Raw genomic sequence first — 27,345 nt, 5'->3', positions numbered from 1 at the left:
TAATTTATCTGATTCAGGAAAAACTACGGTAGTTTTTTCACATCCCACATAATACCCTCTTTTGTGGTACTTGTAGTATCAGAAATATGTAACACCTCCTTCATTGCCCTTAACGTGTGGCCCTAATAAGGAATACGTTTGTTTATTCACCGTCGACACTGGATTCAGTGTCCATGTCTGTGTCTGTGTCGACCGACTAAAGTAAACGGGCGTTTTAAAAACCCCTGACGGTGTTTTTGAGACGTCTGGACCGGTACTAATTGTTTGTCGGCCGTCTCATGTCGTCAACCGACCTTGCAGCGTGTTGACATTATCACGTAATTCCCTAAATAAGCCATCCATTCCGGTGTCGACTCCCTAGAGAGTGACATCACCATTACAGGCAATTGCTCCGCCTCCTCACCAACATCGTCCTCATACATGTCGACACACACGTACCGACACACAGCACACACACAGGGAATGCTCTGATAGAGGACAGGCCCCACTAGCCGTTTGGAGAGACAGAGGGAGAGTTTGCCAGCACACACCAAAAACGCTATAATTATATAGGGACAACCTTATATAAGTGTTTTCCCTTATAGCATCTTTTATATATTTCTAACGCCAAATTAGTGCCCCCCCTCTCTGTTTTAACCCTGTTTCTGTAGTGCAGTGCAGGGGAGAGCCTGGGAGCCTTCCCTCCAGCCTTTCTGTGAGGGAAAATGGCGCTGTGTGCTGAGGAGATAGGCCCCGCCCCTTTTTCGGCGGGCTCGTCTCCCGCTCTTTAATGGATTCTGGCAGGGGTTAAATATCTCCATATAGCCCCCGGAGGCTATATGTGAGGTATTTTTAGCCAAAAAAGGTTTTCATTTGCCTCCCAGGGCGCCCCCCTCCCAGCGCCCTGCACCCTCAGTGACTGCCGTGTGAAGTGTGCTGAGAGGAAATGGCGCACAGCTGCAGTGCTGTGCGCTACCTTAAGAAGACTGAGGAGTCTTCTGCCGCCGATTCTGGACCTCTTCTCGTTTCAGCATCTGCAAGGGGGCCGGCGGCGAGGCTCCGGTGACCATCCAGGCTGTACCTGTGATCGTCCCTCTGGAGCTAATGTCCAGTAGCCAAAGAAGCCAATCCATCCTGCACGCAGGTGAGTTCACTTCTTCTCCCCTAAGTCCCTCGTTGCAGTGATCCTGTTGCCAGCAGGACTCACTGTAAAATAAAAAACCTAAACTAAACTTTTCTAAGCAGCTCTTTAGGAGAGCCACCTAGATTGCACCCTTCTCGGCCGGGCACAAAAATCTAACTGAGGCTTGGAGGAGGGTCATAGGGGGAGGAGCCAGTGCACACCACCTGATCCTAAAGCTTTACTTTTTGTGCCCTGTCTCCTGCGGAGCCGCTATTCCCCATGGTCCTTTCAGGAACCCCAGCATCCACTAGGACGATAGAGAAATTGTGAACTCCATTTATACCCCTTTCACACCAGCAGCTTTGAACACGGGTTATTGGCACATGAGCGCGTACAACCCGTGTTCCTGTGCGGTGTGAAAGGTACCAGGGGCAATATACCGGGTTAAGCGATCCGGTATTTCAACCCTGCTAGCGAGCAGGGTCGAACTCGTGTTCAACCCGGCTCGCTGTGCAATGTGAACGGGAGCCGGGGCAGTGCGACCCGTTTCTCGCTCACAGTGTGTGGACAGGCGGCGCTTGGAGATCACGTGATCTCCCTGCATCGCTCACGCCGCGTCACCAACTTGGCAATATGCTGGGTTGCAGTCTGCGGTGTGAAAGGGGGTATTGAGGCGGGTCGCACACTGGGATCTCCCGTGTCAGGCTCCCGTGTGCGACCCGCCTTCAGACGGTGTGAAAGTGGTATTACAGACACCTTTCAGTTTCCATTCCCTGTTATCTGTAATGTAATAATACTGGTTAGTGTATTGCTACTGCACTCGGCACAATCATTTGGCCTGAAATAAGACGTTGATCCCAGTCAGTGTCCTCTGTAACACACATTAATGGTATGTTGTGTGACTGCGGCACAGCGGGAGGGCGGATGTCTCGCTGTACAGAGAGCGCTGCTGATAAGTGGCAGATTAAACATGTAATTTATATTCTTCATGGATATGAACCTTTAATATTCATAACAAGTCAAGATTATACATTGTGCAATATATTCTGGCCGGTCGCTGAGGTTGGTAAATTACAGTACAGTTCTGATTATGAACTGACATCTTATTACAAGCCTAGCTACAAAGCCTGTGCTAGAGGTTCAGCCTGCAGAGAGCCGCCTGGGGTTTGCTCAGATAATGCCGCTGTGATCTGTGTACAGCTGCAGCCTCTATATTGTCAGCGTTGGGGTTATTTATGGTTATAACCTCCTGTGTGTACAGGTTCCACATGCATCCGTCACCACAGAAACCAAAGCCTTCGTGGTTCTCCATACACAGACCAGCTCTGCCCTCTATGGGGGTCATTCCGACCCGTTCGCACGCTGCAGTTCATCGTTGTGGTGCGAACGGGTCAGAAATTCGCGTGCGCGGCACCCGCAATCCGCACGCGCGTCGTTGCCCAGCAACAACTGTCGCCGGGCAACGACAAGAAGAAAGTGATCGCTAGCGCGATCGCAAGAAGCTTGACAGCGGGGAGGCGTTCCGGGGTGGATACTCACCGTTTTCCAGGTGTGGAGATCCGAACACAGGCGTGTCCACTGTCCAGGCCTTTTGAGGGCGGATATCTGACGTAAATTCCGGGATCTTCAACGCTGGATCCAGCGCACAGGGTAAGTAACTGCAGGGCTAGTCTTGTTCTGCACAAAACTTTTTTAGCATAGCAGGGCTGCACAAGCGATCGCTGCTCTGCTATGCTAAGATACATTCCCCCATAGGCGGCATCTAGTTGATCGCACGAGCAGCAAAAAGTTGCTACATGCGAACAACTCGGAATGACTCCCTATGTCGTTCCAGCATACCTAAGAACTCTTAAGGCCCCATTGCGGCTTATTCCCCCTGACTTCGGTGGGTAACCGTAGATATTTACTATTATCAGCATGTATGACAGAGGGACTGATATCTGCTGTGATCTCTCCATTCCCGAACAGCAGCCCCATAGGTTTCTATGCAGGGGCATCTTAAGAGAGGAGGGGCCCCATGTGCAGCCTCCATCTGGGCTCCCTCCTTTCTAGCTGACAGTGCAGTAGTTTCTGAGCACTAGGGTCACTAGGAAACCCTAGCGCTGTACCATAAACTAGTGCACATGCGCAGGGCTCCAGGAAAATGGTGCGAAAGCCATTTTCCCAGTGATTTTCCTACTGTGCATGTGCAAAATGCAGAGAAAATGGCCACTGCAACATTTTCCAAGTGACTTGTGCAGTGCTGCTGCCATTGACGCGGGGCTCCGGAGGGGGTAAGTGTTCAAGAAATCACCTTGCACCCATTATAGATATGCCACTGCTTCTATAGAGGATGTGAGGCTGTGAGATTTACTAAGCTCCGGAATGTGAAGTATCACTGAGGTTGTCCCACGCAGCTAATGCCATTATTAACCATTATTGCCACTGCACAGTTCCACTGACCACGCATGTGCGTCGTGACTCGTGAGACCCGCTACCACTCTGAGCACATCGCAGGGACGATCGCACATCGCAGGGGCGGGCTCCGTGAAATGGAATGCCTCCAAATCATGAAGCCCCGCCTCCAAATCCTGAACTCCACCTCCAAAACATAAAGCCCTGCCTCCAAAGCATGAAGCCCCACCCCCACATCTTGAATTTAAACCTGTTGCTCCATATCTTCCTTCAGCAGAATCTGTGACTGTCCTATCAATGACAGGACATTAAACAGTATAACCAAGCTTGGAGAACGCGTCATTATGGATAGTGTAGTAGTGTAACAATTCCGTTAAGACAACAATGGACACTGGCACCTTTTTAATGCATCACAATATAATTTGCTTAATATACTGACCCTATTGCACAAGGGGGTCATTCCGAGTTGATCGCTCGCTAGCAGTTTTTAGCAGCCGTGCAAACGCTATGCCGCGGCCCACTGGGAGTGTATTTTAGCTTAGCAGAAGTGCGAACGGTTGTATCGCAGAGCGGATACAAAAAATGTTGTGTCGTTTCAGAGTAGCTCAAAACCTACTCAGCGCTTGCGATCACTTCAGACTATTCAGTTCCGGATTTGACGTCACACCCCCCCCAGCGTTCGCCCAGCCACGCCTGCGTTTTTACACTCCCTGAAAACGGTCAGTTGCCACCCAGAAATGCCCACTTCCTGTCAATCACTCTGCGTCAACCAGTGCGACTGAAATGCATCGCTAGACCCTGTGCAAAACTGCATCGTTTGTTGTGCCTGTACGTCGCGCGTGTGCATTGCGCCGCATACACATATGCAGAACTGCCGTTTTTTAGACTGATCGCTGCGCTGCGAACAAATGCAGCTAGCGATCAACTCGGAATGACCCCCAATATTTTTAGTGTCTCCCCCAATATCTTTATACATTTGAATATGATAAAAGCATCTACCGCTATCGGTTTTACAGAATGGTAATAATACGTCAGCCTTTGTGCTTTTTTTCTAAAAAGTAGTTTTGTAAGCTATCTGATCATAAAATGCCTCTTTTTTCAGTATTCTCTATAGCTTTTCCCTTATGCCCAAAAGCAGAACTTACATGGTTACCATAGCAACCGTTGCTCTCCCAGGAAAGATGAAATTACTCAACGTAAAGTCCATCTCTCCCCCCCCCTACCCTCCTACCCACCCACCGTATAATTATGTACGTGTGATTTCAGAGATCGGAAGACTAAAGATATCTCTTGAAATGTCATTATAAAAATCTGTGATATCAGTCTGTAACTTAACAGCAATTAATTATGTTTTATTCACAGCACAGGAGAAGCCTTCATACAGTGTTTCATGCTTCTCTTTTTTTGTGGCTACACTTTGCTGTGCCTGTTGGGGTCTATTAGGAGTACATACGTATGCTGTTTACAAATGAGAAGATATACACAGGGCCACGCCGGGCCCCGTTAAAGGAATGGGGGCGTGTCTTAATAAAGTGGGCATTACTATGTCCCCACAGGTGGTGCAATGATTTAACACAGGGCGGGGGCGGGGGGGGCAGGGCACCCGCTTCCTACCTTACTTGATCTGGAAGCGGTCCCTCCTCCCCGGCTAGCGCCATCTTCCAAGTGATATTTAGGAAGATGACGCTGGTCACTAGAGAGCAAAAACTCAAAGAGCAAAGGCTTCTATGTGCGGCGCCATCTTTCTTCTTTCTGAAGATATCACAGGGAGGATGGCACCGCCGCAGCACAGGTATACTTGGGGGCGGGGCACGCGTGTGTGTGTGTGTGGTAGCGGACTTGGGCTCCCCCCAAGCACCACCAGCAGCCCGGGCCCAGGGCTCCCCCCAAGCACCACCAGCAGCACGGGCCCAGGTAATTTGTATCCGCTCCCCCCCTGCCCTCTGGGCGCCACTGGGTATACATGCCTGGCCTCAATTAATTGTCTTTGTTCATTAATCCTTACATCTTCTTTCATCTTCATTTCATTTTTCAAACAATCTGTAGCCCAGTGGTAGGCAATGTCAAACTCTTTTTTACAAAGTATCACCACAAAGGCAACATGTACAAACATTTGCAATAATAATAGATGGGTTAGTGCACTGGCGTATTTATAACGGGTGCACTGTGTGTGCTGCACACGGGTCCCCGGGGGTCCATGCGGGCCCACACTGCACACTCTGCACCTATTTATTGAAATACTTACCCTCTGGAGTCCCGCGGCGCAGCAGCGCTGCTGCCGAAATCACTGGGAAAATGGCGCGGCGCCATTTTCCCGGGGATTTGCACATGCGCAGTAGGAAAATCACTGGGAAAATGGCCGCCGCACCATTTTTCCAGAAATCTGTGCATGCACTGTAGACTCAGGCACAGCGCTAGGGTCCCCTAGCCCCTTTTATAAAGTTAGGGGCCCATTTATTAATGAGTGGTAAAACCCGTTGTGAATGATAAAAACTAATTGCGTATGATATATGGTGCTCCAGCCAATCAGCTCCCATCTGCCGTTTTCTAACACTTAATGGAAGCTGAACACAGCTCCAGCCATCCACCAATTAGCATGCTGACAGCCATTCACTGTCTGGCTGCAGGCCACTATGATTATTAAGAGATTACTGCCTGGCCGCTATGATTATATAACCACCCCTGCTCGGAGGCCCTGGAATTGTGTGGCTCTGGGCAGCTGCCCATTGTTTCCTTTCCTGTATTGTGCTGATCTGAATTGTGTTTAGATTGGCCAGGAATTGCGCTCAATATTATTTGCCGTGAGCAGAATTTTCCTGCAACTGGGGAATTTCCATGTTCTAAAATCTGATCCTCCCAGACTTCAGCTTAAAACTCAAATGTCTGAATGAACCATTTCTTCTAAGTTACAATATTGCATAAATGGCAGCTAGAATAGTCTAGATCAGGGATGGGGAACCTTCGGCCCTACAGCTGTTGTTGAACTATACATCCCAGCAGGCCCTGCAACAGTTTTAGCATGGCCAAATAGCAAAACTGTAGCAAGGCATGCTGGTATGTGTAGTTCAACAACAGCTGGAGGGCCGAAGGTTCCCCATCCCTGGTCTAGATAGCTATTAGTACCAAATTAAAGAATGAACATGTTCCGTTCATGGGTGGTCATTCCGAGTTGTTCGCTCGCAAGCTGCTTTTAGCAGCTTTGCACACGCTAAGCCACCGCCTACTGGGAGTGAATCTTAGCTTATCGAAATTGCGAACGAAAGATTTGCAATATTGCGAAAAGACTTCTCTGTGCAGTTTCTGAGTAGCTCGAGACTTACTCTTCCAGTGCGATCAGTTCAGTGCTTGTCGTTCCTGGTTTGACGTCACAAACACACCCAGCGTTCGCCCAGACACTCCTCCGTTTCTCCAGCCACTCCCACGTTTTTCCCAGAAACGGTAGCGTTTTTTCAATCACTCCCATAAAACGGCCAGTTTCCGCCCAGAAACACCCACTTCCTGTCAATCACACTCCGATCTCCAGAACGAAGAAAAAACCTTGTAATGCCGTGAGTAAAATACCAATCTTTATAGCAAATTTACTTGGCGCAGTCGCAGTGCGAACATTGCGCATGCGCAAATAGTGGAAAATCGCTGCAATGCGAAGAAAATTACCGAGCAAACAACTCGGAATGACCACCATAGTTGCCTCTGATCTAACCTGTTTTCATATCAAAGGATGGAGAACGTCTACATAAAAATTGTCTATGGAAAGTGTGTTCTTTTGTGTAATAGAAATTAGCCATAAACCAGCTCTCAAAGCCCAAGTTATTTCTTCTCAATGTAATATGTGTTTTGTTTTTTTGTAATTTTTTTTTTAGGATTAATCATAAAAATATTGTGGCCCTACAGGACATCCACGAGAGCCCGACTCACCTGTACCTGTCCATGGAGCTGTAAGTACTTGTCTCACTTTTACAGCTCTACTAAGCATTAATTACAAGTTGATCCATGCAAAAAATAACCCTGGCAACCGACACACGGATACAGTTACCATAGTGTTTGGGTTTTTCACATAGTATTATCAATTACTCCACTGGTTGGTTTAAACCAGGGCTGGCCAAACCAGTCCTCAAGATCTACCAACAGTTCACATTTTCCAGACCACCTAGCTAGTGCACAGGTGTAGTCATTACCAATTAAGATGTGCTGCATTCATTCCTAACTGACAAGCCTACAGATCTCCAGGAGGTCTGGAAAACATGACCTGTTGGTAGATCTCGAGGACTGGTTTGGCCAGCCCTGGTGTAATCTGGTGTCATTCTCCACAACTGCTCATACTTCGGAGTCTATTCATGAAGCAGTGAAAAGTGTGGAGAAGTGAGCCAGCGGAGAAGTTGACCATGGCAACCAATCAGCACTGAAGTAACATTTATAATTTGCATTCTATACAATTGTACGGAGCAGCTGATTGGTTGCCATGGGCAACATCACCACAGGCTCACTTCTCCACTCTTCACTGCTTTATGAATAGACCCCCATATCAGCCATCCCATCAGCCATTGGCATTTATCGGTTTAGTGCAAGTTAGACTATGCAATAAAAAATGTCTAATTCGCTGCTATGGCCTGTTGCAAATTTGCACCCACGTATTCTTTATATTAGTAAATAAATACACCTAAATATATTAATATTTTCCTTTTACATTGTGCCTGATTCATAGCGGTAGGCAAACCTAAATCAGGGCTGTTGTCAGGTACAAACGTTTCCCATAAGTAATCTTAATCAAGAAATAAATCTGCCTTCCGTGCAGCAGGTTCTTATGAAAGGTCACTGGTGAAACGTGCTTAGAGGTTTTGAATTAGGTAGCAAAAGGTGGATTAGGTGACCGCATCAGGTTTTATTATCTGCTGCCTACAGGTCCTCAGATGAAATGAATGTAATCCACATACACACAGCGGCTACAGCCAGCGGCTCGCTAGCTCAGGAATTCCTACACCACTAATCCCCACAAGATTTCACTGCTAGTTTAATTCATTGCACGCTGTTGTGTCTCAAGACCGACTCACGGCATCTCTGCATCTCACAGTGTCACAGGCGGCGAGCTCTTCGATCGTATCATCGAGCGGGGATATTACACAGAGAAGGATGCCAGTCAGCTCATCCGGCAGGTCCTGGACGCTGTCCAATACTTGCATGATATGGGAATTGTGCACCGTGATCTGAAGGTATTGTATGAGCGCTGGGTACACACAGCAGTGACAGCGGGTACATATGTGATGCTGAAATACTGCTTTATACACAATATATAGGACTGATCTTAAAAGTGCTCCATAAGGGAATACATAAAGGTTAGTAAAGGGGAACTATACCTGGATAATTTGATTAATCAATACAAGCAATTTGTTGTGTAGCAAACTGACACTTGTGCGTTATTGGAAATAATATATACACTAGTGTAAGATAAAAAAGGATATAATCAGACCCCTCGGAGGTCCATGGCCTGTATACTTTTGGTTGTAAAGCTTGTAATAGCTTTACATTTTATATTATTACCATTATATATACAACTGGCTTTTAAAAGTTCTAGTACAATTCCCAAGTACGGCATGTAAGTATTTTAATAATGGAGGGCGCGGTTTAATATACCGACGTGGGTGTGGATCATTAAGTCAACCATAATTAGGTCAGGTCAGTAGGTCGACCCCATATGGTCCACATGGCGTAGGTCGGCTGGGTCAATAGGTCAACAGGTCATTATGTCAACATGGAAAAGGTCGTCAGGGACAAAAGTCGACACATGCAACGGGTCGACGTGGAAATGGTCGACACAGTGTTTTTTTTGGGGGGGGTATTTTGAATGTTTAACCACATGTGACCCCAATTAGTGTAACGCGTCCCCTCGAATGGCTTGCTTCACTCGCCATACCTCAGGCACGGTGCCTCGTGCAGGTTACTATTCCCAGTCGTAGTCCACGCGGATGGTAAAGGATGATAGAGTTGAAAAAGATGGGACCATTTTCACATTAACCTTTTGAAACTGTTGACTGATTGACTTTTGACCTATTATCCAGACACTACTGAAGTAACTTGCTTCTTGGCAGAGGTATAAGCCTGGGTCATCTCAGGCCAAGGGGGAGGTGTGTCAAGCCTTAAAGAGTGATAAAGTGGAGAACTTGAACATAACAACTGATCAGCTTTTGTCATTTATCTGCACAGTCTAACATGATCGGTTACTCTGGGCGACGTCTCCATTTCATCGCTCTCCACGTCTTCATACATCTCCCCCCCCCCCCCCCCCCAAAAGTGCAAGTTTATTGCTGTCTCTAAGCAGCTGGCGCGGAGCTGAACCTGCTCCGACTTGCGTAAAGTATAATATCTGCATGGATCCGCTCTGCTCATGGATCAGCGAGTCCGGGAAAATGCAGACCCAGGCGTAGTTCAGGCGCAACAAATCATTACGACCAAAGTGGCAGCAGTGGGGTGGGGAGAGACGTTCCCGTGAAGGCAAATCTCTCTGAGGGCATGTTCATGCAGATGCGTCCCAGGCAGCCCTGAAAACATTCGTCAATGCTCCATTTAGGAGCATATCTATTGCACCTAGAGTGCAAGTACGCAGTAATGATGACGATGATTACTCGTTAGAAAATAGCCATATTGTGTGTGTCTTATGTGCAGTACTATGCTTCTTTTGCTATCAGGTTTTGGAGTAATTTTCTCCCGTTTTACTTGCAACCATTTTTAGTCAACTCCGTGAACGTGCTGGTCTTATCACAAGTATTCAATACTAAGCCCTCTGCCGCGTGTACACCATTTTTCCTTATGTATGCACTATTTAGGTTAGAAGACCAACATATCTGGTTATACGCCCTCATCAATTACGTTAAGTGAGATGCCAATAAAGACAACGCTAAGCCCACCATATGGTATATATCCCGTCTCCAGATAGCCCCTTGAGGACCAGAATAAGACTATTGGTTAAATGAACTTATGAATTTAGGAAAGACGATAGGTTTATGATTACTGGTGTGGCAGATTTTTTTTATATATATATATATTTCAATGGCAATCAGTCCCTTATCCTTTCAGCCAGAGAACCTGCTCTATGCAACCCCCTTTGAAGACTCAAAAATCATGATCAGTGACTTTGGCCTGTCCAAGGTCGAGGATGGTGGAATGATGGCCACGGCTTGTGGGACACCAGGCTACGTGGGTAAGGGTTGTACTTGTCCTGCATTTGTCATTCAGTTGCGAGTGTTGTACAAGATAATGTTTTAATTACAAAAATAATTATCATAAATTTGTAAAACATATTATTTTCAGGCGTTATTGACCATTAGTTCCATTTAATGTGGCAGGGGCGCCATGGTGTTGTATTTGAGACACAAATGGCAGCTCTGTCTACATTTAGTATGGCAGAAATTTGGGTACAACTTGAGAGTAGCATCTTGCTGAGAAATATGGTGAAGCTGATATCGCCTGTTTACGCAGAGTGGTGGTTGTGACGAATGTGCGCCCCCAAATCTCGTCACGGTGCTCTTTGAAGCTGCAAAGTTCTAGAAGATTGCCCTTCTGCTCCACGGGAGGTTTCTGTCCTCCCTGAACTCGCCTTAGGACACCTGCGTAACAAAGGCAGATGAGCCACAGTTTTTGGAAATAACACTTGACTTCTGGATGTAATGTAATAGTAGAACCTTATAGTCCCCATTGTGTAATTATTTCTCTCTACTGTCCTCTCTGACGCTGGCAGCCCCGGAACTCCTGGAGCAGAAGCCATATGGAAAAGCTGTAGACGTGTGGGCCATTGGCGTCATCTCTTACATTCTGTAGGTATCTCCTTTACATCCCATTACCATTAACCCTGTGAGGTATATCTAAAAACGGACATCAAGAATATGGACAAAATGTCAGCAGATCCAGTCGTTTATTAGTTGAAGTGACCACATTTCATAGCATGTTCTGGAACAATAACGTTGAGGTTTTAACAATGAGATGGGAGATTTATCAAAGCTTGGAGAGAGATGAAATGCAAACATATAACGTACCAACCAATCAGCTCTTAATTGTCATTTTTCAAACACAACCTTTAAAATCACAGTTAAAAGGTGACTGGTTGGTACTTTGAGGTCTATGTACTTAATTAGTGATAAAGTGGATGGAGATGAAGTACCAACCAACCAGCTCCTGTCATTTTTCAAACACCCCTGTTAACATGGCAGTTAGGAGCTGATTGGCTGGTACTTTATCTCCGTCCACTTTATCTCTCTCCAAGGCTTGGTACATAGACCCCTTTATCTCACACTACTTTGGGCGGGATGTACTAAAGGAAAAATGCAGTAAAACCCGGTTTTACCGCATTTTCAAATATACTAAGTCCCTACCGCCGGTTTTTCGCCGTCCAGGGTATCGCCATCTCTGGATGGCGATACCCTATAGAAGCCTATGGGCTTCTTATCGCCGACCGCCGCAACCCGCCGCCCCCGGCGCAGACGCCGACCCCCCTCCCCCCGGCATACCTTCCTCCAGGCAGCCCTGGAACCGGAAGGTAATCTCCTCCTCCCCCTAGCAACGCAGCCGGAGGTCCTTCCGTCTGCAGGGGGGAGGAGGAGGCGCCGGGGGCAGCCTGCTGCTGCTTCCCAGTGTTGGAGGAGTCTGGAGAGCCGAGGGAGACGACGGAGACCCCCCGCACACCACCTCACAGGTATCGCGGGGGGCCACCGTCACTGCATTGCTATATTGACCGCATATGTTAGTACTAGAGATGAGCGCCTGAAATTTTTCGGGTTTTGTGTTTTGGTTTTGGGTTCGGTTCCGCGGCCGTGTTTTGGGTTCGACCGCGTTTTGGCAAAACCTCACCGAATTTTTTTTGTCGGATTCGGGTGTGTTTTGGATTCGGGTGTTTTTTTCAAAAAACCCTAAAAAACAGCTTAAATCATAGAATTTGGGGGTCATTTTGATCCCATATTATTATTAACCTCAAAAACCATAATTTCCACTCATTTTCAGTCTATTCTGAATACCTCACACCTCACAATATTATTTTTAGTCCTAAAATTTGCACCGAGGTCGCTGGATGACTAAGCTAAGCGACCCTAGTGGCCGACACAAACACCTGGCCCATCTAGGAGTGGCACTGCAGTGTCACGCAGGATGTCCCTTCCAAAAAACCCTCCCCAAACAGCACATGACGCAAAGAAAAAAAGAGGCGCAATGAGGTAGCTGACTGTGTGAGTAAGATAAGCGACCCTAGTGGCCGACACAAACACCGGGCCCATCTAGGAGTGGCACTGCAGTGTCACGCAGGATGGCCCTTCCAAAAAACCCTCCCCAAACAGCACATGACGCAAAGAAAAAAAGAGGCGCAATGAGGTAGCTGACTGTGTGAGTAAGATAAGCGACCCTAGTGGCCGACACAAACACCGGGCCCATTTAGGAGTGTCACTGCAGTGTCACGCAGGATGTCCCTTCCAAAAAACCCTCCCCAAACAGCACATGATGCAAAGAAAATAAGAGGCGCAATGAGGTAGCTGTGTGAGTAAGATTAGCGACCCTAGTGGCCGACACAAACACCGGGCCCATCTAGGAGTGGCACTGCAGTGTCACGCAGGATGTCCCTTCCAAAAAACCCTCCCCAAACAGCACATGACGCAAAGAAAAAAAGAGGCGCAATGAGGTAGCTGTGTGAGTAAGATTAGCGACCCTAGTGGCCGACACAAACACCGGGCCCATTTAGGAGTGTCACTGCAGTGTCACGCAGGATGTCCCTTCCAAAAAACCCTCCCCAAACAGCACATGACGCAAAGAAAATAAGAGGCGCAATGAGGTAGCTGTGTGAGTAAGATTAGCGACCCTAGTGGCCGACACAAACACCGGGCCCATTTAGGAGTGTCACTGCAGTGTCACGCAGGATGTCCCTTCCAAAAAACCCTCCCCAAACAGCACATGACGCAAAGAAAATAAGAGGCGCAATGAGGTAGCTGTGTGAGTAAGATTAGCGACCCTAGTGGCCGACACAAACACCGGGCCCATTTAGGAGTGGCACTGCAGTGTCACGCAGGATGTCCCTTCCAAAAAACCCTCCCCAAACAGCACATGACGCAAAGAAAATAAGAGGCGCAATGAGGTAGCTGTGTGAGTAAGATTAGCGACCCTAGTGGCCGACACAAACACCGGGCCCATTTAGGAGTGGCACTGCAGTGTCACGCAGGATGTCCCTTCCAAAAAACCCTCCCCAAACAGCACATGACGCAAAGAAAAAACGAGGGGCAATGAGGTAGCTGTGTGAGTAAGATTAGCGACCCTAGTGGCCAACACAAACACCGGGCCCATCTAGGAGTGGCACTGCAGTGTCACGCAGGATGGCCCTTCCAAAAAACACTCCCCAAACAGCACATGACGCAAAGAAAAAAAGAGGCGCAATGAGGTAGCTGTGTGAGTAAGATTAGCGACCCTAGTGGCCGACACAAACACCGGGCCCATCTAGGAGTGGCACTGCAGTGTCACGCAGGATGGCCCTTCCAAAAAACACTCCCCAAACAGCACATGACGCAAAGAAAAAAAGAGGCGCAATGAGGTAGCTGTGTGAGTAAGATTAGCGACCCTAGTGGCCGACACAAACACCGGGCCCATCTAGGAGTGGCACTGCAGTGTCACGCAGGATGGCCCTTCCAAAAAACACTCCCCAAACAGCACATGACGCAAAGAAAAAAAGAGGCGCAATGAGGTAGCTGACTGTGTGAGTAAGATAAGCGACCCTAGTGGCCGACACAAACACCGGGCCCATTTAGGAGTGGCACTGCAGTGTCACGCAGGATGTCCCTTCCAAAAAACCCTCCCCAAACAGCACATGACGCAAAGAAAAATAAAAGAAAAAAGAGGTGCAAGATGGAATTGTCCTCGGGCCCTCCCACCCACCCTTATGTTGTATAAACAAAACAGGACATGCACACTTTAACCAACCCATCATTTCAGTGACAGGGTCTGCCACACGACTGTGACTGATATGACGGGTTGGTTTGGACCCCCCCCCAAAAAAGAAGCAATTAATCTCTCCTTGCACAAACTGGCTCTACAGAGGCAAGATGTCCACCTCATCATCATCCTCCGATATATCACCGTGTACATCCCCCTCCTCACAGATTATCAATTCGTCCCCACTGGAATCCACCATCTCAGCTCCCTGTGTACTTTGTGGAGGCAATTGCTGCTGGTCAATGTCTCCGCGGAGGAATTGATTATAATTCATTTTAATGAACATCATCTTCTCCACATTTTCTGGATGTAACCTCGTACGCCGATTGCTGACAAGGTGAGCGGCGGCACTAAACACTCTTTCGGAGTACACACTTGTGGGAGGGCAACTTAGGTAGAATAAAGCCAGTTTGTGCAATGGCCTCCAAATTGCCTCTTTTTCCTGCCAGTATAAGTATGGACTGTGTGACGTGCCTACTTGGATGCGGTCACTCATATAATCCTCCACCATTCTTTCAATGTTGAGAGAATCATATGCAGTGACAGTAGACGACATGTCCGTAATCGTTGTCAGGTCCTTCAGTCCGGACCAGATGTCAGCATCAGCAGTCGCTCCAGACTGCCCTGCATCACCGCCAGCGGGTGGGCTCGGAATTCTGAGCCTTTTCCTCGCACCCCCAGTTGCGGGAGAATGTGAAGGAGGAGATGTTGACAGGTCGCGTTCCGCTTGACTTGACAATTTTCTCACCAGCAGGTCTTTCAATCCCAGCAGACTTGTGTCTGCCGGAAAGAGAGATCCAAGGTAGGCTTTAAATCTAGGATCGAGCACGGTGGCCAAAATGTAGTGCTCTGATTTCAACAGATTGACCACCCGTGAATCCTTGTTAAGCGAATTAAGGGCTCCATCCACAAGTCCCACATGCCTAGCGGAATCGCTCCGTGTTAGCTCCTCCTTCAATGTCTCCAGCTTCTTCTGCAAAAGCCTGATGAGGGGAATGACCTGACTCAGGCTGGCAGTGTCTGAACTGACTTCACGTGTGGCAAGTTCAAAGGGCAGCAGAACCTTGCACAACGTTGAAATCATTCTCCACTGCGCTTGAGACAGGTGCACTATATCGTGCTCAATTGTATAGGCTTGAATGGCCTTTTGCTGCTCCTCCAACCTCTGAAGCATATAGAGGGTTGAATTCCACCTCGTTACCACTTCTTGCTTCAGATGATGGCAGGGCAGGTTCAGTAGTTTTTGGTGGTGCTCCAGTCTTCTGTACGTGGTGCCTGTACGCCGAAAGTGTCCCGCAATTCTTCTGGCCACCGACAGCATCTCTTGCACGCCCCTGTCGTTTTTTAAATAATTCTGCACCACCAAATTCAAGGTATGTGCAAAACATGGGACGTGCTGGAATTTGCCCATATTTAATGCACACACAATATTGCTGGCGTTGTCCGATGCCACAAATCCACAGGAGAGTCCAATTGGGGTAAGCCATTCCGCGATAATCTTCCTCAGTTGCCGTAAGAGGTTTTCAGCTGTGTGCGTATTCTGGAAACCGGTGATACAAAGCGTAGCCTGCCTAGGAAAGAGTTGGCGTTTGCGAGATGCTGCTACTGGTGCCGCCGCTGCTGTTCTTGCGGCGGGAGTCCATACATCTACCCAGTGGGCTGTCACAGTCATATAGTCCTGACCCTGCCCTGCTCCACTTGTCCACATGTCCGTGGTTAAGTGGACATTGGGTACAGCTGCATTTTTTAGGACACTGGTGACTCTTTTTCTGAGGTCTGTGTAAATTTTCGGTATCGCCTGCCTAGAGAAATGGAACCTAGATGGTATTTGGTACCTGGGACACAGTACCTCCAACAAGTCTCTAGTTGGCTCTGCAGTAATGATGGATACCGGAACCACGGTTCTCACCACCCAGGATGCCAAGGCCTCAGTTATCCGCTTTGCAGTAGGATGACTGCTGTGATATTTCATCTTCCTCGCAAAGGACTGTTGGACAGTCAATTGCTTGGTGGAAGTAGTAAAAGTGGTCTTACGACTTCCCCTCTGGGATGACCATCGACTCCCAGCAGCAACAACAGCAGCGCCAGCAGCAGTAGGCGTTACACGCAAGGATGCATCGGAGGAATCCCAGGCAGGAGAGGAATCGTCAGAATTGCCAGTGACATGGCCTGCAGGACTATTGGCATTCCTGGGGAAGGAGGAAATTGACACTGAGGGAGTTGGTGGGGTGGTTTGCGTGAGCTTGGTTACAAGAGGAAGGGATTTACTGGTCAGTGGACTGCTTCCGCTGTCACCCAAAGTTTTTGAACTTGTCACTGACTTATTATGAATGCGCTGCAGGTGACGTATAAGGGAGGATGTTCCGAGGTGGTTAACGTCCTTACCCCTACTTATTACAGCTTGACAAAGGGAACACACGGCTTGACACCTGTTGTCCGCATTTCTGTTGAAATACCTCCACACCGAAGAGCTGATTTTTTTGGTATTTTCACCAGGCATGTCAACGGCCATATTCCTCCCACGGACAACAGGTGTCTCCCCGGGTGCCTGACTTAAACAAACCACCTCACCATCAGAATCCTCCTGGTCAATTTCCTCCCCAGCGCCAGCAACACCCATATCCTCCTCATCCTGGTGTACTTCAACACTGACATCTTCAATCTGACTATCAGGAACTGGACTGTGGGTGCTCCTTCCAGCACTTGCAGGGGGCGTGCAAATGGTGGAAGGCGCATGCTCTTCACGTCCAGTGTTGGGAAGGTCAGGCATCGCAACCGACACAATTGGACTCTCCTTGTGGAATTGGGATTTCGAAGAACGCACAGTTCTTTGCGGTGCTACTGCTTTTGCCAGCTTGAGTCTTTTCATTTTTCTAGCGAGAGGCTGAGTGCCTCCATCCTCATGTGAAGCTGAACCACTAGCCATGAACATAGGCCAGGGCCTCAGCCGTTCCTTGCCACTCCGTGTGGTAAATGGCATATTGGCAAGTTTACGCTTCTCCTCCAACAATTTTATTTTAGGTTTTGGAGTCCTTTTTTTACTGATATTTGGTGTTTTGGATTTGACATGCTCTGTACTATGACATTGGGCATCGGCCTTGGCAGACGACGTTGCTGGCATTTCATCGTCTCGGCCATGACTAGTGGCAGCAGCTTCAGCACGAGGTGGAAGTGGATCTTGATCTTTCCCTAATTTTGGAACCTCAACATTTTTGTTCTCCATATTTTAATAGGCACAACTAAAAGGCACCTCAGGTAAACAATGGAGATGGATGGATACTAGTATACAATTATGGACGGACTGCCGAGTGCCGACACAGAGGTAGCTACAGCCGTGAACTACCGTACTGTACTGTGTCTGCTGCTAATATAGACTGGTTGATAAAGAGATGTAGTAGTATGTATGTATGTATAAAGAAGAAAGAAAAAAAAACCACGGGTAGGTGGTATACAATTATGGACGGACTGCCGAGTGCCGACACAGAGGTAGCTACAGCCGTGAACTACCGTACTGTACTGTGTCTGCTGCTAATATAGACTGGTTGATAAAGAGATGTAGTAGTATGTATGTATAAAGAAGAAAGAAAAAAAAACCACGGGTAGGTGGTATACAATTATGGACGGACTGCCGAGTGCCGACACAGAGGTAGCTACAGCCGTGAACTACCGTACTGTACTGTGTCTGCTGCTAATATAGACTGGTTGATAAAGAGATGTAGTAGTATGTATGTATAAAGAAGAATGAAAAAAAAACCTCGGGTAGGTGGTATACAATTATGGACGGACTGCCGAGTGCCGACACAGAGGTAGCTACAGCCGTGGACTACCGTACTGTACTGTGTCTGCTGCTAATATAGACTGGTTGATAAAGAGATGTAGTAGTATGTATGTATAAAGAAGAAAGAAAAAAAAACCACGGGTAGGTGGTATACAATTATGGACGGACTGCCGAGTGCCGACACAGAGGTAGCTACAGCCGTGAACTACCGTACTGTGTCTGCTGCTAATATAGACTGGTTGATAAAGAGATGTAGTAGTATGTATGTATAAAGAAGAAAGAAAAAAAAACCACGGGTAGGTGGTATACAATTATGGACGGACTGCCGAGTGCCGACACAGAGGTAGCTACAGCCGTGAACTACCGTACTGTGTCTGCTGCTAATATAGACTGGTTGATAAAGAGATGTAGTAGTATGTATGTATAAAGAAGAAAGAAAAAAAAACCACGGGTAGGTGGTATACAATTATGGACGGACTGCCGAGTGCCGACACAGAGGTAGCTACAGCCGTGAACTACCGTACTGTACTGTGTCTGCTGCTAATATAGACTGGTTGATAAAGAGATGTAGTAGTATGTATGTATAAAGAAGAAAGAAAAAAAAACCACGGGTAGGTGGTATACAATTATGGACGGACTGCCGAGTGCCGACACAGAGGTAGCTACAGCCGTGAACTACCGTACTGTGTCTGCTGCTAATATAGACTGGTTGATAAAGAGATGTAGTAGTATGTATGTATAAAGAAGAAAGAAAAAAAAACCACGGGTAGGTGGTATACAATTATGGACGGACTGCCGAGTGCCGACACAGAGGTAGCTACAGCCGTGAACTACCGTACTGTACTGTGTCTGCTGCTAATATAGACTGGTTGATAAAGAGATGTAGTAGTATGTATGTATAAAGAAGAAAGAAAAAAAAACCACGGGTAGGTGGTATACAATTATGGACGGACTGCCGAGTGCCGACACAGAGGTAGCTACAGCCGTGAACTACCGTACTGTGTCTGCTGCTAATATAGACTGGTTGATAAAGAGATGTAGTAGTATGTATGTATAAAGAAGAAAGAAAAAAAAACCTCGGGTAGGTGGTATACAATTATGGACGGACTGCCGAGTGCCGACACAGAGGTAGCTACAGCCGTGAACTACCGTACTGTGTCTGCTGCGACTGGATGATAAATAATGATATAAAAAATATATATATATCACTACTGCAGCCGGACAGGTATATATTATATAATGACGGACCTGCTGGACACTGTCTGTCAGCAGAATGAGTTTTTTATAGAATAAAAAAAAAAACACCACACAAGTGAAGTCACACGACGAGTGTTTAACTTTTTCAGGCAATCACACAATATAGTATACTACTAACTATACTGGTGGTCAGTGTGGTCAGGTCATTGGTCAGTCACACTGGCAGTGGCACTCCTGCAGCAAAAGTGTGCACTGTTTAATTTTAATATAATATGTACTCCTGGCTCCTGCTATAACCTATAACTATTAACTGGCACTGCAGTGCTCCCCAGTCTCCCCCACAATTATAAGCTGTGTGAGCTGAGCACAGTCAGATATATATACATAGATGATGCAGCACACTGGGCTGAGCAGTGCACACAGATATGGTATGTGACTGAGTCACTGTGTGTATCGTTTTTTTCAGGCAGAGAACGGATATATTAAATAAAACTGCACTGTCTGGTGGTCACTGTGGTCAGTCACTAGTAAACTCTGCACTCTCTACACTTCTACAGTACTCCTAAGCTCCAGTAAATCAGGTCAATCTCTCTCTCTCTCTCTCTCTTCTAATCTAAATGGAGAGGACGCCAGCCACGTCCTCTCCCTATCAATCTCAATGCACGTGTGAAAATGGCGGCGACGCGCGGCTCCTTATATAGAATCCGAGTCTCGCGAGAATCCGACAGCGTCATGATGACGTTCGGGCGCGCTCGGGTTAACCGAGCAAGGCGGGAAGATCCGAGTCGCTCGGACCCGTGAAAAAAAACATGAAGTTCGTGCGGGTTCGGATTCAGAGAAACCGAACCCGCTCATCTCTAGTTAGTACATATGCGATCAACATCGCGGCGAGGGGCGGCGATGTATCTTAATACATCCCGCCCTTTATTTTTGTCCAAGCTTTGTTAAATCTCCCCCCACTGTTATTTAAATAAATAGGACGGCATGCAGGATAATGATAAAAGTATTGGTGTTTTTTTCTCATACCATTGAACACTGAACAAAGCCCATTTTGTTATTTACAAAGTAATCCCCAAAATCGAAGACACATAAATGGTCCATAAATGAATGAACACATCAATACAATACAGTATGCGGCATGAAAATGAAGACACAAGGAGTAACGTCATAGAAACAGAATAAAGAAAGCATTAGAAATCGTAGATATATAAATTATACATGGAGGACACTGGCTAGAGACACGAGTGTGCACTCAGTTGCTAGGAAACCGGGAACTTCAAACAAATGTGAAGGAAAAATAAAAATATGTGATCATGATCATCACAAGGAGAATGAAAAACACCAATTCCCATCGAGGAAATATACAGAAGTGTCACATCTCTTTCACAGAAATAAATGTGTGATTTATAAACACCGAGGGGCCTATTCATGAAGCAGTAAAAAGAGTGGAGAAGTGAGCCAGTTGGGTAGTTGCCCATGGCAACCAATCAGCTGCTACTGCATGTATAATTTTATAGAATGTATTTTATAAATGTTACCTCAACACTGATTGGTTGCCATGGGCAACTTCTCCACTGGCTCTCTTCTCCACACTTTTCACTGCTTCATGAATAGACCTCTAAAAACCTTGTTTTATTGCATGCCTCCCAATTTGAGGGATCTGTCCTACTGCACCACATTTCGGCACCTTTGGCCCAACTTGCAGAATGTTGATTGGTACTGTATGTCCTAACTCACCATGGGGTGCTCAGCAATTTAAAGTGTATTTTAGGGGGCAAAAGATGGAGGTTGTCTAGCAATTCATAAGAACAGGGCACGCTCCTGGGGGCCAGTCATCCCCACGAGGAAGCCAAAATTATATTATGAGTAGGAGGCTGAGGAACAATATTTTTCCCAGTGCTCTCCCAGCAATTTATAATCCATATCTAGTTCTAGAACCAGATTTTCCACATTGTAAGAAAATAGAACTGGTTTTTTTGGTACTTCATTAGATTCAGCCATCTTATTCTGTTTCCAGAAAACCGTTTTCTGCTAGATGCTTAGGCACACAGAACCTCAATTTACATTTATCTGCACCCGCTGATTTCTAAGGGGTTGGGGCTGGGAGACCGGCGCATCAGTGGTCAGCATTACCAACCCCTGTATCCCGGCAGCAGAATACCGGGGGAAGGGAGCGCAACAAAGCTCCTTGCCACACAGCGGGCTCGGTGGCTTGCTGCGGGTTCTATACCCACTCTGTGGGTATTGTGGACACCCATTGAGTGGGAATATCCCCTGTCAGTCTGCATGCCGATTGGCGGGCTGGTAAACGGGCGGGATCCCGGCATCGGCATGGCGACCACCAGGATCCCAAGCAAGGGTCACATGACCGGATCTCTTTCTAAGTACATGTAGTACAGGTGCTATACTGCAGTGACTAAAGATACAATCCACAATCCACACTTGACACTGGGATTATATAAAACTAGCTAGTAAACTCTCAAAATACATACATTTTTATAAACTGACTTTCAGAGTAGATATGAGGTTCTTAGCACATTTGGCACAAATTGTGATAACATACATATAGTCACATACTGTATTTTTTTTTTATTAAATGGGTAATAGTATATTTGCTTCACTATTAGATCACCTGTGCTATCAGAACAGAACTAGATTCCTCATGTGGCGCTGCCATATTTACTGACACACGGGGCCAGATGTAATAAAGTCCGAGTTGGCCAGAGGATCTGTTTCCAGGCCAAACTCGGATGTCTTTTTAAAGCAGCAATCGTGCAAAACCATTCCTTGTAAATAGTTGCTCTGTGTGTGTATTTACGACTGGCGATGCTGCTCATAGCAACCAAACAGATTCTACTTAACATTTATCTAGCTGCTTCTAGAAGGTAATAGATAGAATGTGATTGGTTGCTATGATCGGCATCACCAGTTCTAAAAAAACTCCCACCTCAGTAAATTTACCCCTATATTTCCAAATGATAATTGGCAAAATGATAAGCACTGATGTGTAAATCTGTTTATTTAAACATTCTCCAGGCTTTGCGGCTACCCCCCTTTTTACGATGAAAACGACTCTGAACTGTTCAGTCAAATCCTGAAAGCAGAATATGAATTTGACTCCCCATACTGGGATGATATTTCAGAATCAGGTACGGCATACAGTACATATATGTTTACAAAGCATGTCCTTCTGTCTTTGTTATGGTATATCATAACCTACTTCAACAGAAGTTAAGTGTCATCTCAGCACCTTCCAACATTAAGGGGTTTATTCATGAAGCAGTGAAAAAAGTGGAGAAATGAGCCAGTGGAGAAGTTGCCCATGGCAACCAATCAGCTGCTCTGTATCATTTTATAGTATGCAAATTATAAATGTTACTTCAGTGCTGATTGGTTCTTCTCCACTGGCTCACTTCTCCACAGTTTTCACTGCTTCATGAATAGACCCCTAGATGTATTGTTCCTCTGATCTGAGCCAAGCCTTTTATACTGACTTAATGGTTGTAAAGGGATAACCTCTCCGTATGCTACTAAAGCTAAGAAAAGGAAATAATAAGATCCACTGGGAATCGAGCTGCCCTACTGTAGCTCTCATTAGAGAAGACGCATGAACAACTGATCCCCAGGCTGTGATCATAGTAATAGAACAGGTGTTTTCCCAATATTTTACGCTCAGGAAATCATTTTGACTTTTTAGAAGTTGTTAGACAGAAGAAGGAGATTATGGGGTAGATGGATCAACCCCGAAGGGTGAAGAAGAGAACATATGGAGAAGTTGCCCATCTGTCTGTTTCTACCATTGTGTTATAGAATGTACTTGATAAATGCCAGCTTGATGGGTTGCTAAGGGCAACTTCTGCACTCTTTTGAAGTTTTGATACACTTCTCCCTTAGAGTGGTCTGCATTTGAAATTCACCAGAGTTTTTAGGGGTCTGCACTGTGACACCACATGGCATGTGAGGGCCATGCTTTGTAAAGTCATAAGATATTTTGGAGGACATGCATTGTGCTGCCCACTGAGTGGCTGGGACAAGTGTAGGGCGGCATATGCCATGAATGGACTGCGTGCTGCCTGCTACCATAGTGCAGCAGCGTGGCCATTTACAGTAGTTCACAGTCCCAGATTTTTTTTCCTGTGAACACGTGTGGCCCACCCCCCGGCTTTCTCTATTGGCTCTCATCTCCCGCTCCAGTGTGTCTGATTGGCTTCCTCCAATCTCAGCAGTACCACGATTCTATCTACTTGCCGCAGCAGTTAATTCTATATGTGATTACTTTAAAACCTGTTTCCGTGACATGACGTTATCGCCGTACGCCACGACAAGTTGGCGATGACTTTCAGCTGCTGATGTGCCCTTTAGATGCAGAAATCTGATCACACTACGCACCTCAATGTGTGACCATGTTTCTGCCAGCCCCGCCCTATTACACCTGATGCTGGGACAGTCTGACCGGGTGGTCTTCAGTATGCCAAATGTCGGGATCCCGGCGCACAGTATACCGGCGCCGGGATCCCGACACCCGGCATACCGACAGCTATTCTCCCTCGTGGGGGTCCACGACCCCTCTGGAGGGAGAATAAAATAGCGTGGCGTGCGTAGCGTGGTGTGGGTAGCGTGGCGTGCGTAGCGTGCCACCGTGCCCGCAAGGGGCTCCTTTGCACTCGCCACACTGTCGGTATGCCGGCATACCGTCGGTATGCCGGCATACCATACTACACCCGCCTGACCGATATGAGGCGCAGTCAACTGGCCCTGAGAAGAAGCAGTGGTCTACCTGCTCTGACCTGGCGGCAAGTAAGAACCATGGGGGTAATTCTGAGTTGATCGCAGCAGGAACTTTGTTAGCAGTTGGGCAAAACCATGTGCACTGCAGGGGTGGCAGATGTAACATGTGCAGAGAAAGTTACATTTGGGTGGGTTATTTTGTTTCTGTGCAGGGTAAATACTGGCTGCTTTATTTTTACACTGCAATTTAGATTGCAGATTGAACACACCCCACCCACATCTAACTCTCTCTGCACATGTTATATCTGCCTCCCCTGCAGTGCACATGGTTTTGCCCAACTGCTAACAAAAATCCTGCTGCGGTCAACTCAGAATTACCCCCCAAATGCAGAACATTACATGCGTGAGAGGTCATGTTACCTTACTTATTCATGAAGCAGTGATAAGAGTGGAGAAGTGAGCCAGTGGAATAGTTGCCCATGACAACCAATCAGCATTGAAGTAACATTTATAATTTGCATGCTTGTACGAAGCAGCTGATTGTTTGCCATGGGCAACTTCTCCACAGGCTCACTTCTCCACTCTTTTCACTGCTTCATGAATAGACCCCTATGTCATTACAGCAGGGGATTAAATCCGACTACCCTGGCTCAATTAATCCTATTAAAGGCCAAGATAAAGATGGCTGCATCTGTATATCAAAATAGATAGACTTCGGCGAAAGTGAAAAATAAATAAACTAGTACTATTAGTAGCATACACATAAAGCAACTTGAATTACCATATAGGGGGTTTATTCATGAAGCAGTGAAAAGAGTGGAGAAGTGAGCCACTGTAGAAGTTGCCCATGGCAACCAATCAGCTTCTCTGTATAATTTTATAGCATGCAAATTATAAATGTTACTTCAGTGCTGATTGGCGCTTCTCCACTGGCTCACTTCCCCACAGTTTTCACTGCTTCATGAATAGATCCCATAGTATAAGTTCATTTAACAGTTTGTTGTAGTAAATATTGTTATTTTGCAATACATTTTCCTAAAGTCCTTTACATGTGTTTTCCCAGCCAAAGATTTTATCCGACATCTCCTGGAAAGGGAACCGGAGAAGAGGCTGTCCTGCCAGCAAGCCCTACTGCATCCATGGTAAGGTGTCCACACTGAGCATTCATCTGCTCCTCTACCCAACCAGTTATCACCACAGGCTTGGGCCGCATGCCAGATATTACCAACAGCTACAAAAACAAACCTCAGCTGCCGCATTATGTTTCCTCAAGTATGTATTTAAGGCTTGCGCCAACATATACAGACTGAATGCCAGTGTCTCTGCGCCAAAGCTATGTATGAATGCACTAACATCTCTATACCCTGTGCAATATTTTCTGTAAAGACGGAGTGCTGCAATTTATTATTAAAATTACATTTCTGTATGTCAAATTTTAAAAAAATTACATCCATCCGAGGGGATTTCAATGCAACGCTATTCTTTCCTCACTATCGCTATCTGAGATGATGAAGATAGAAATTGGTGGGTATTTGTGCCAAAGCTTTTTGGGTCATATTAACTAAACCCCCAAGGTGTGTAAAACCGACCGATACTATGACCTTTTTTTTTAATAGATGTTAAAATAGCGTTAAAAAGGAAAGAAAATTAACAACTCCAAAAATAATATGCTAATTAGAAGGAAAGTGCTGCAGAGAGGAAATTGAAGGCCACAGCAGTGGCTTCTTGGTCATAGGAAGCTATTGGTCCATGCAGTCATGTGCCTTATCTCCTCCACACCTATAATATGGCCCCGCCCATACCATGGTGGATGAGGCAGTCGTCCCTTCCCCAGCCATTGTTATCTGTTACTGCAAGGCCTCCAAGGCAAAGTACCCCACCAACCCTCTCAACTGGTCATACTCTTTAGAAACAAACACAATCTACATGAAGTACTGTTCCAGGGTTATGCTTGACATTTGTGCATTTGCTCTAGCCCAATCCCTTCCGGACATAACCAAACCTATTTTCCCCATTTAAACTGTTCCGCGCCAGTAAACCCCACCCCCTCCTCGCGGACCAGGAAACCAAGGTGTAATCTCCCCATCCTGTCTGCTTCACTAGGAAGCGGGCAGGAAGCGGGAGATCTTGCCACTCTTCCGTGAGTGCGGCGGGCTGTCCGAAAAAATCGTCAGTGCAAGTATGATTCAGTCCTTGCACATTCGGACAAATGAATGTACACCAGCGAACGGCTTTGTAGCGGCAAAAGACTCAGACCCTATGTGGGAATGGTCACCATATACTGATGTTTTACGTTGTGCTTATTTACATAATATGCATTTTTCTGTATATGCGGAAGGGCTGCCAGTCTAGTTTCAGTTTTGCACTTTTAAACGCTTCTCCATTTTTATAGAAACTCAGAAACACGTTTCCTCTTTCTCTTCCAGCTCATTTACTAATTGGAGCACTTGAGTTTTGTTGTGTTTTCTACTGATATCCCGTCAGGTGCCTCCACCTATGTATCTTCACACTTAGAATTCTCTGAACATTAAAGCACCACTAACAAATCCTAATAATAATCTTCTTCCGCCACAATAAGCCAACATCCTCGGACCCTGTGGCTTTTGGCAAAACTCCCGGCATGCTTCTTATTGAATCCTGGCGGAGATTCAAGAGACACAGTAATCAAATGTATCATTTACGTGATGAATAAACAGCCAGGTATTTAGTAGAATAAACTACACTTAGTTTCTCTATCGTCCTAAGTGGATGCTGGGGTTCCTGAAAGGACCATGGGGAATAGCGGCTCCGCAGGAGACAGGGCACAAAAAAGTAAAGCTTTTACCAGATCAGGTGGTGTGCACTGGCTCCTCCCCCTATGACCCTCCTCCAGACTCCAGTTAGATTTTGTGCCCGAACGAGAAGGGTGCAATCTAGGTGGCTCTCCTAAAGAGCTGCTTAGAGAAAGTTTAGCTTAGGTTTTTTACTTTACAGTGAGTCCTGCTGGCAACAGGATCACTGCAACGAGGGACTTAGGGGAGAAGTAGTGAACTCACCTGCGTGCAGAGTGGATTTGCTGCTTGGCTACTGGACACTAGCTCCAGAGGGACGATCACAGGTACAGCCTGGATGGTCACCGGAGCCGCGCCGCCGGCCCCCTTGCAGACGCTGAAGAGAGAAGAGGTCCAAAATCGGCGGCTGAAGACTCCTGAGTCTT

General features: G+C 46.6%; 1 protein-coding gene across 3 annotated transcripts in view; it reads left to right on the top strand.

Moving 5' to 3' along the window:
- PNCK (pregnancy up-regulated nonubiquitous CaM kinase) overlaps positions 1-27,345 on the top strand; it is a 155,891-nt gene that overhangs the window by 103,144 nt on the left and 25,402 nt on the right. For all 3 annotated transcript variants that reach the window (XM_063936332.1, XM_063936333.1, XM_063936331.1), the window contains 6 exons: positions 7,357-7,431; positions 8,565-8,703; positions 10,565-10,688; positions 11,226-11,301; positions 22,458-22,570; positions 25,213-25,291. In XM_063936332.1, the coding sequence (XP_063792402.1) occupies positions 7,357-7,431; positions 8,565-8,703; positions 10,565-10,688; positions 11,226-11,301; positions 22,458-22,570; positions 25,213-25,291 (606 nt within the window). The remainder of the gene's footprint in view (positions 1-7,356; positions 7,432-8,564; positions 8,704-10,564; positions 10,689-11,225; positions 11,302-22,457; positions 22,571-25,212; positions 25,292-27,345) is intronic.

This window comes from Pseudophryne corroboree, chromosome 8, assembly GCF_028390025.1.
Source record: "Pseudophryne corroboree isolate aPseCor3 chromosome 8, aPseCor3.hap2, whole genome shotgun sequence".
Lineage (NCBI taxonomy): Eukaryota > Metazoa > Chordata > Amphibia > Anura > Myobatrachidae > Pseudophryne > Pseudophryne corroboree.
The sequence above is the reverse complement of the archived record's forward strand: the minus strand, read 5'-3'. Positions and strand labels throughout refer to the sequence as shown.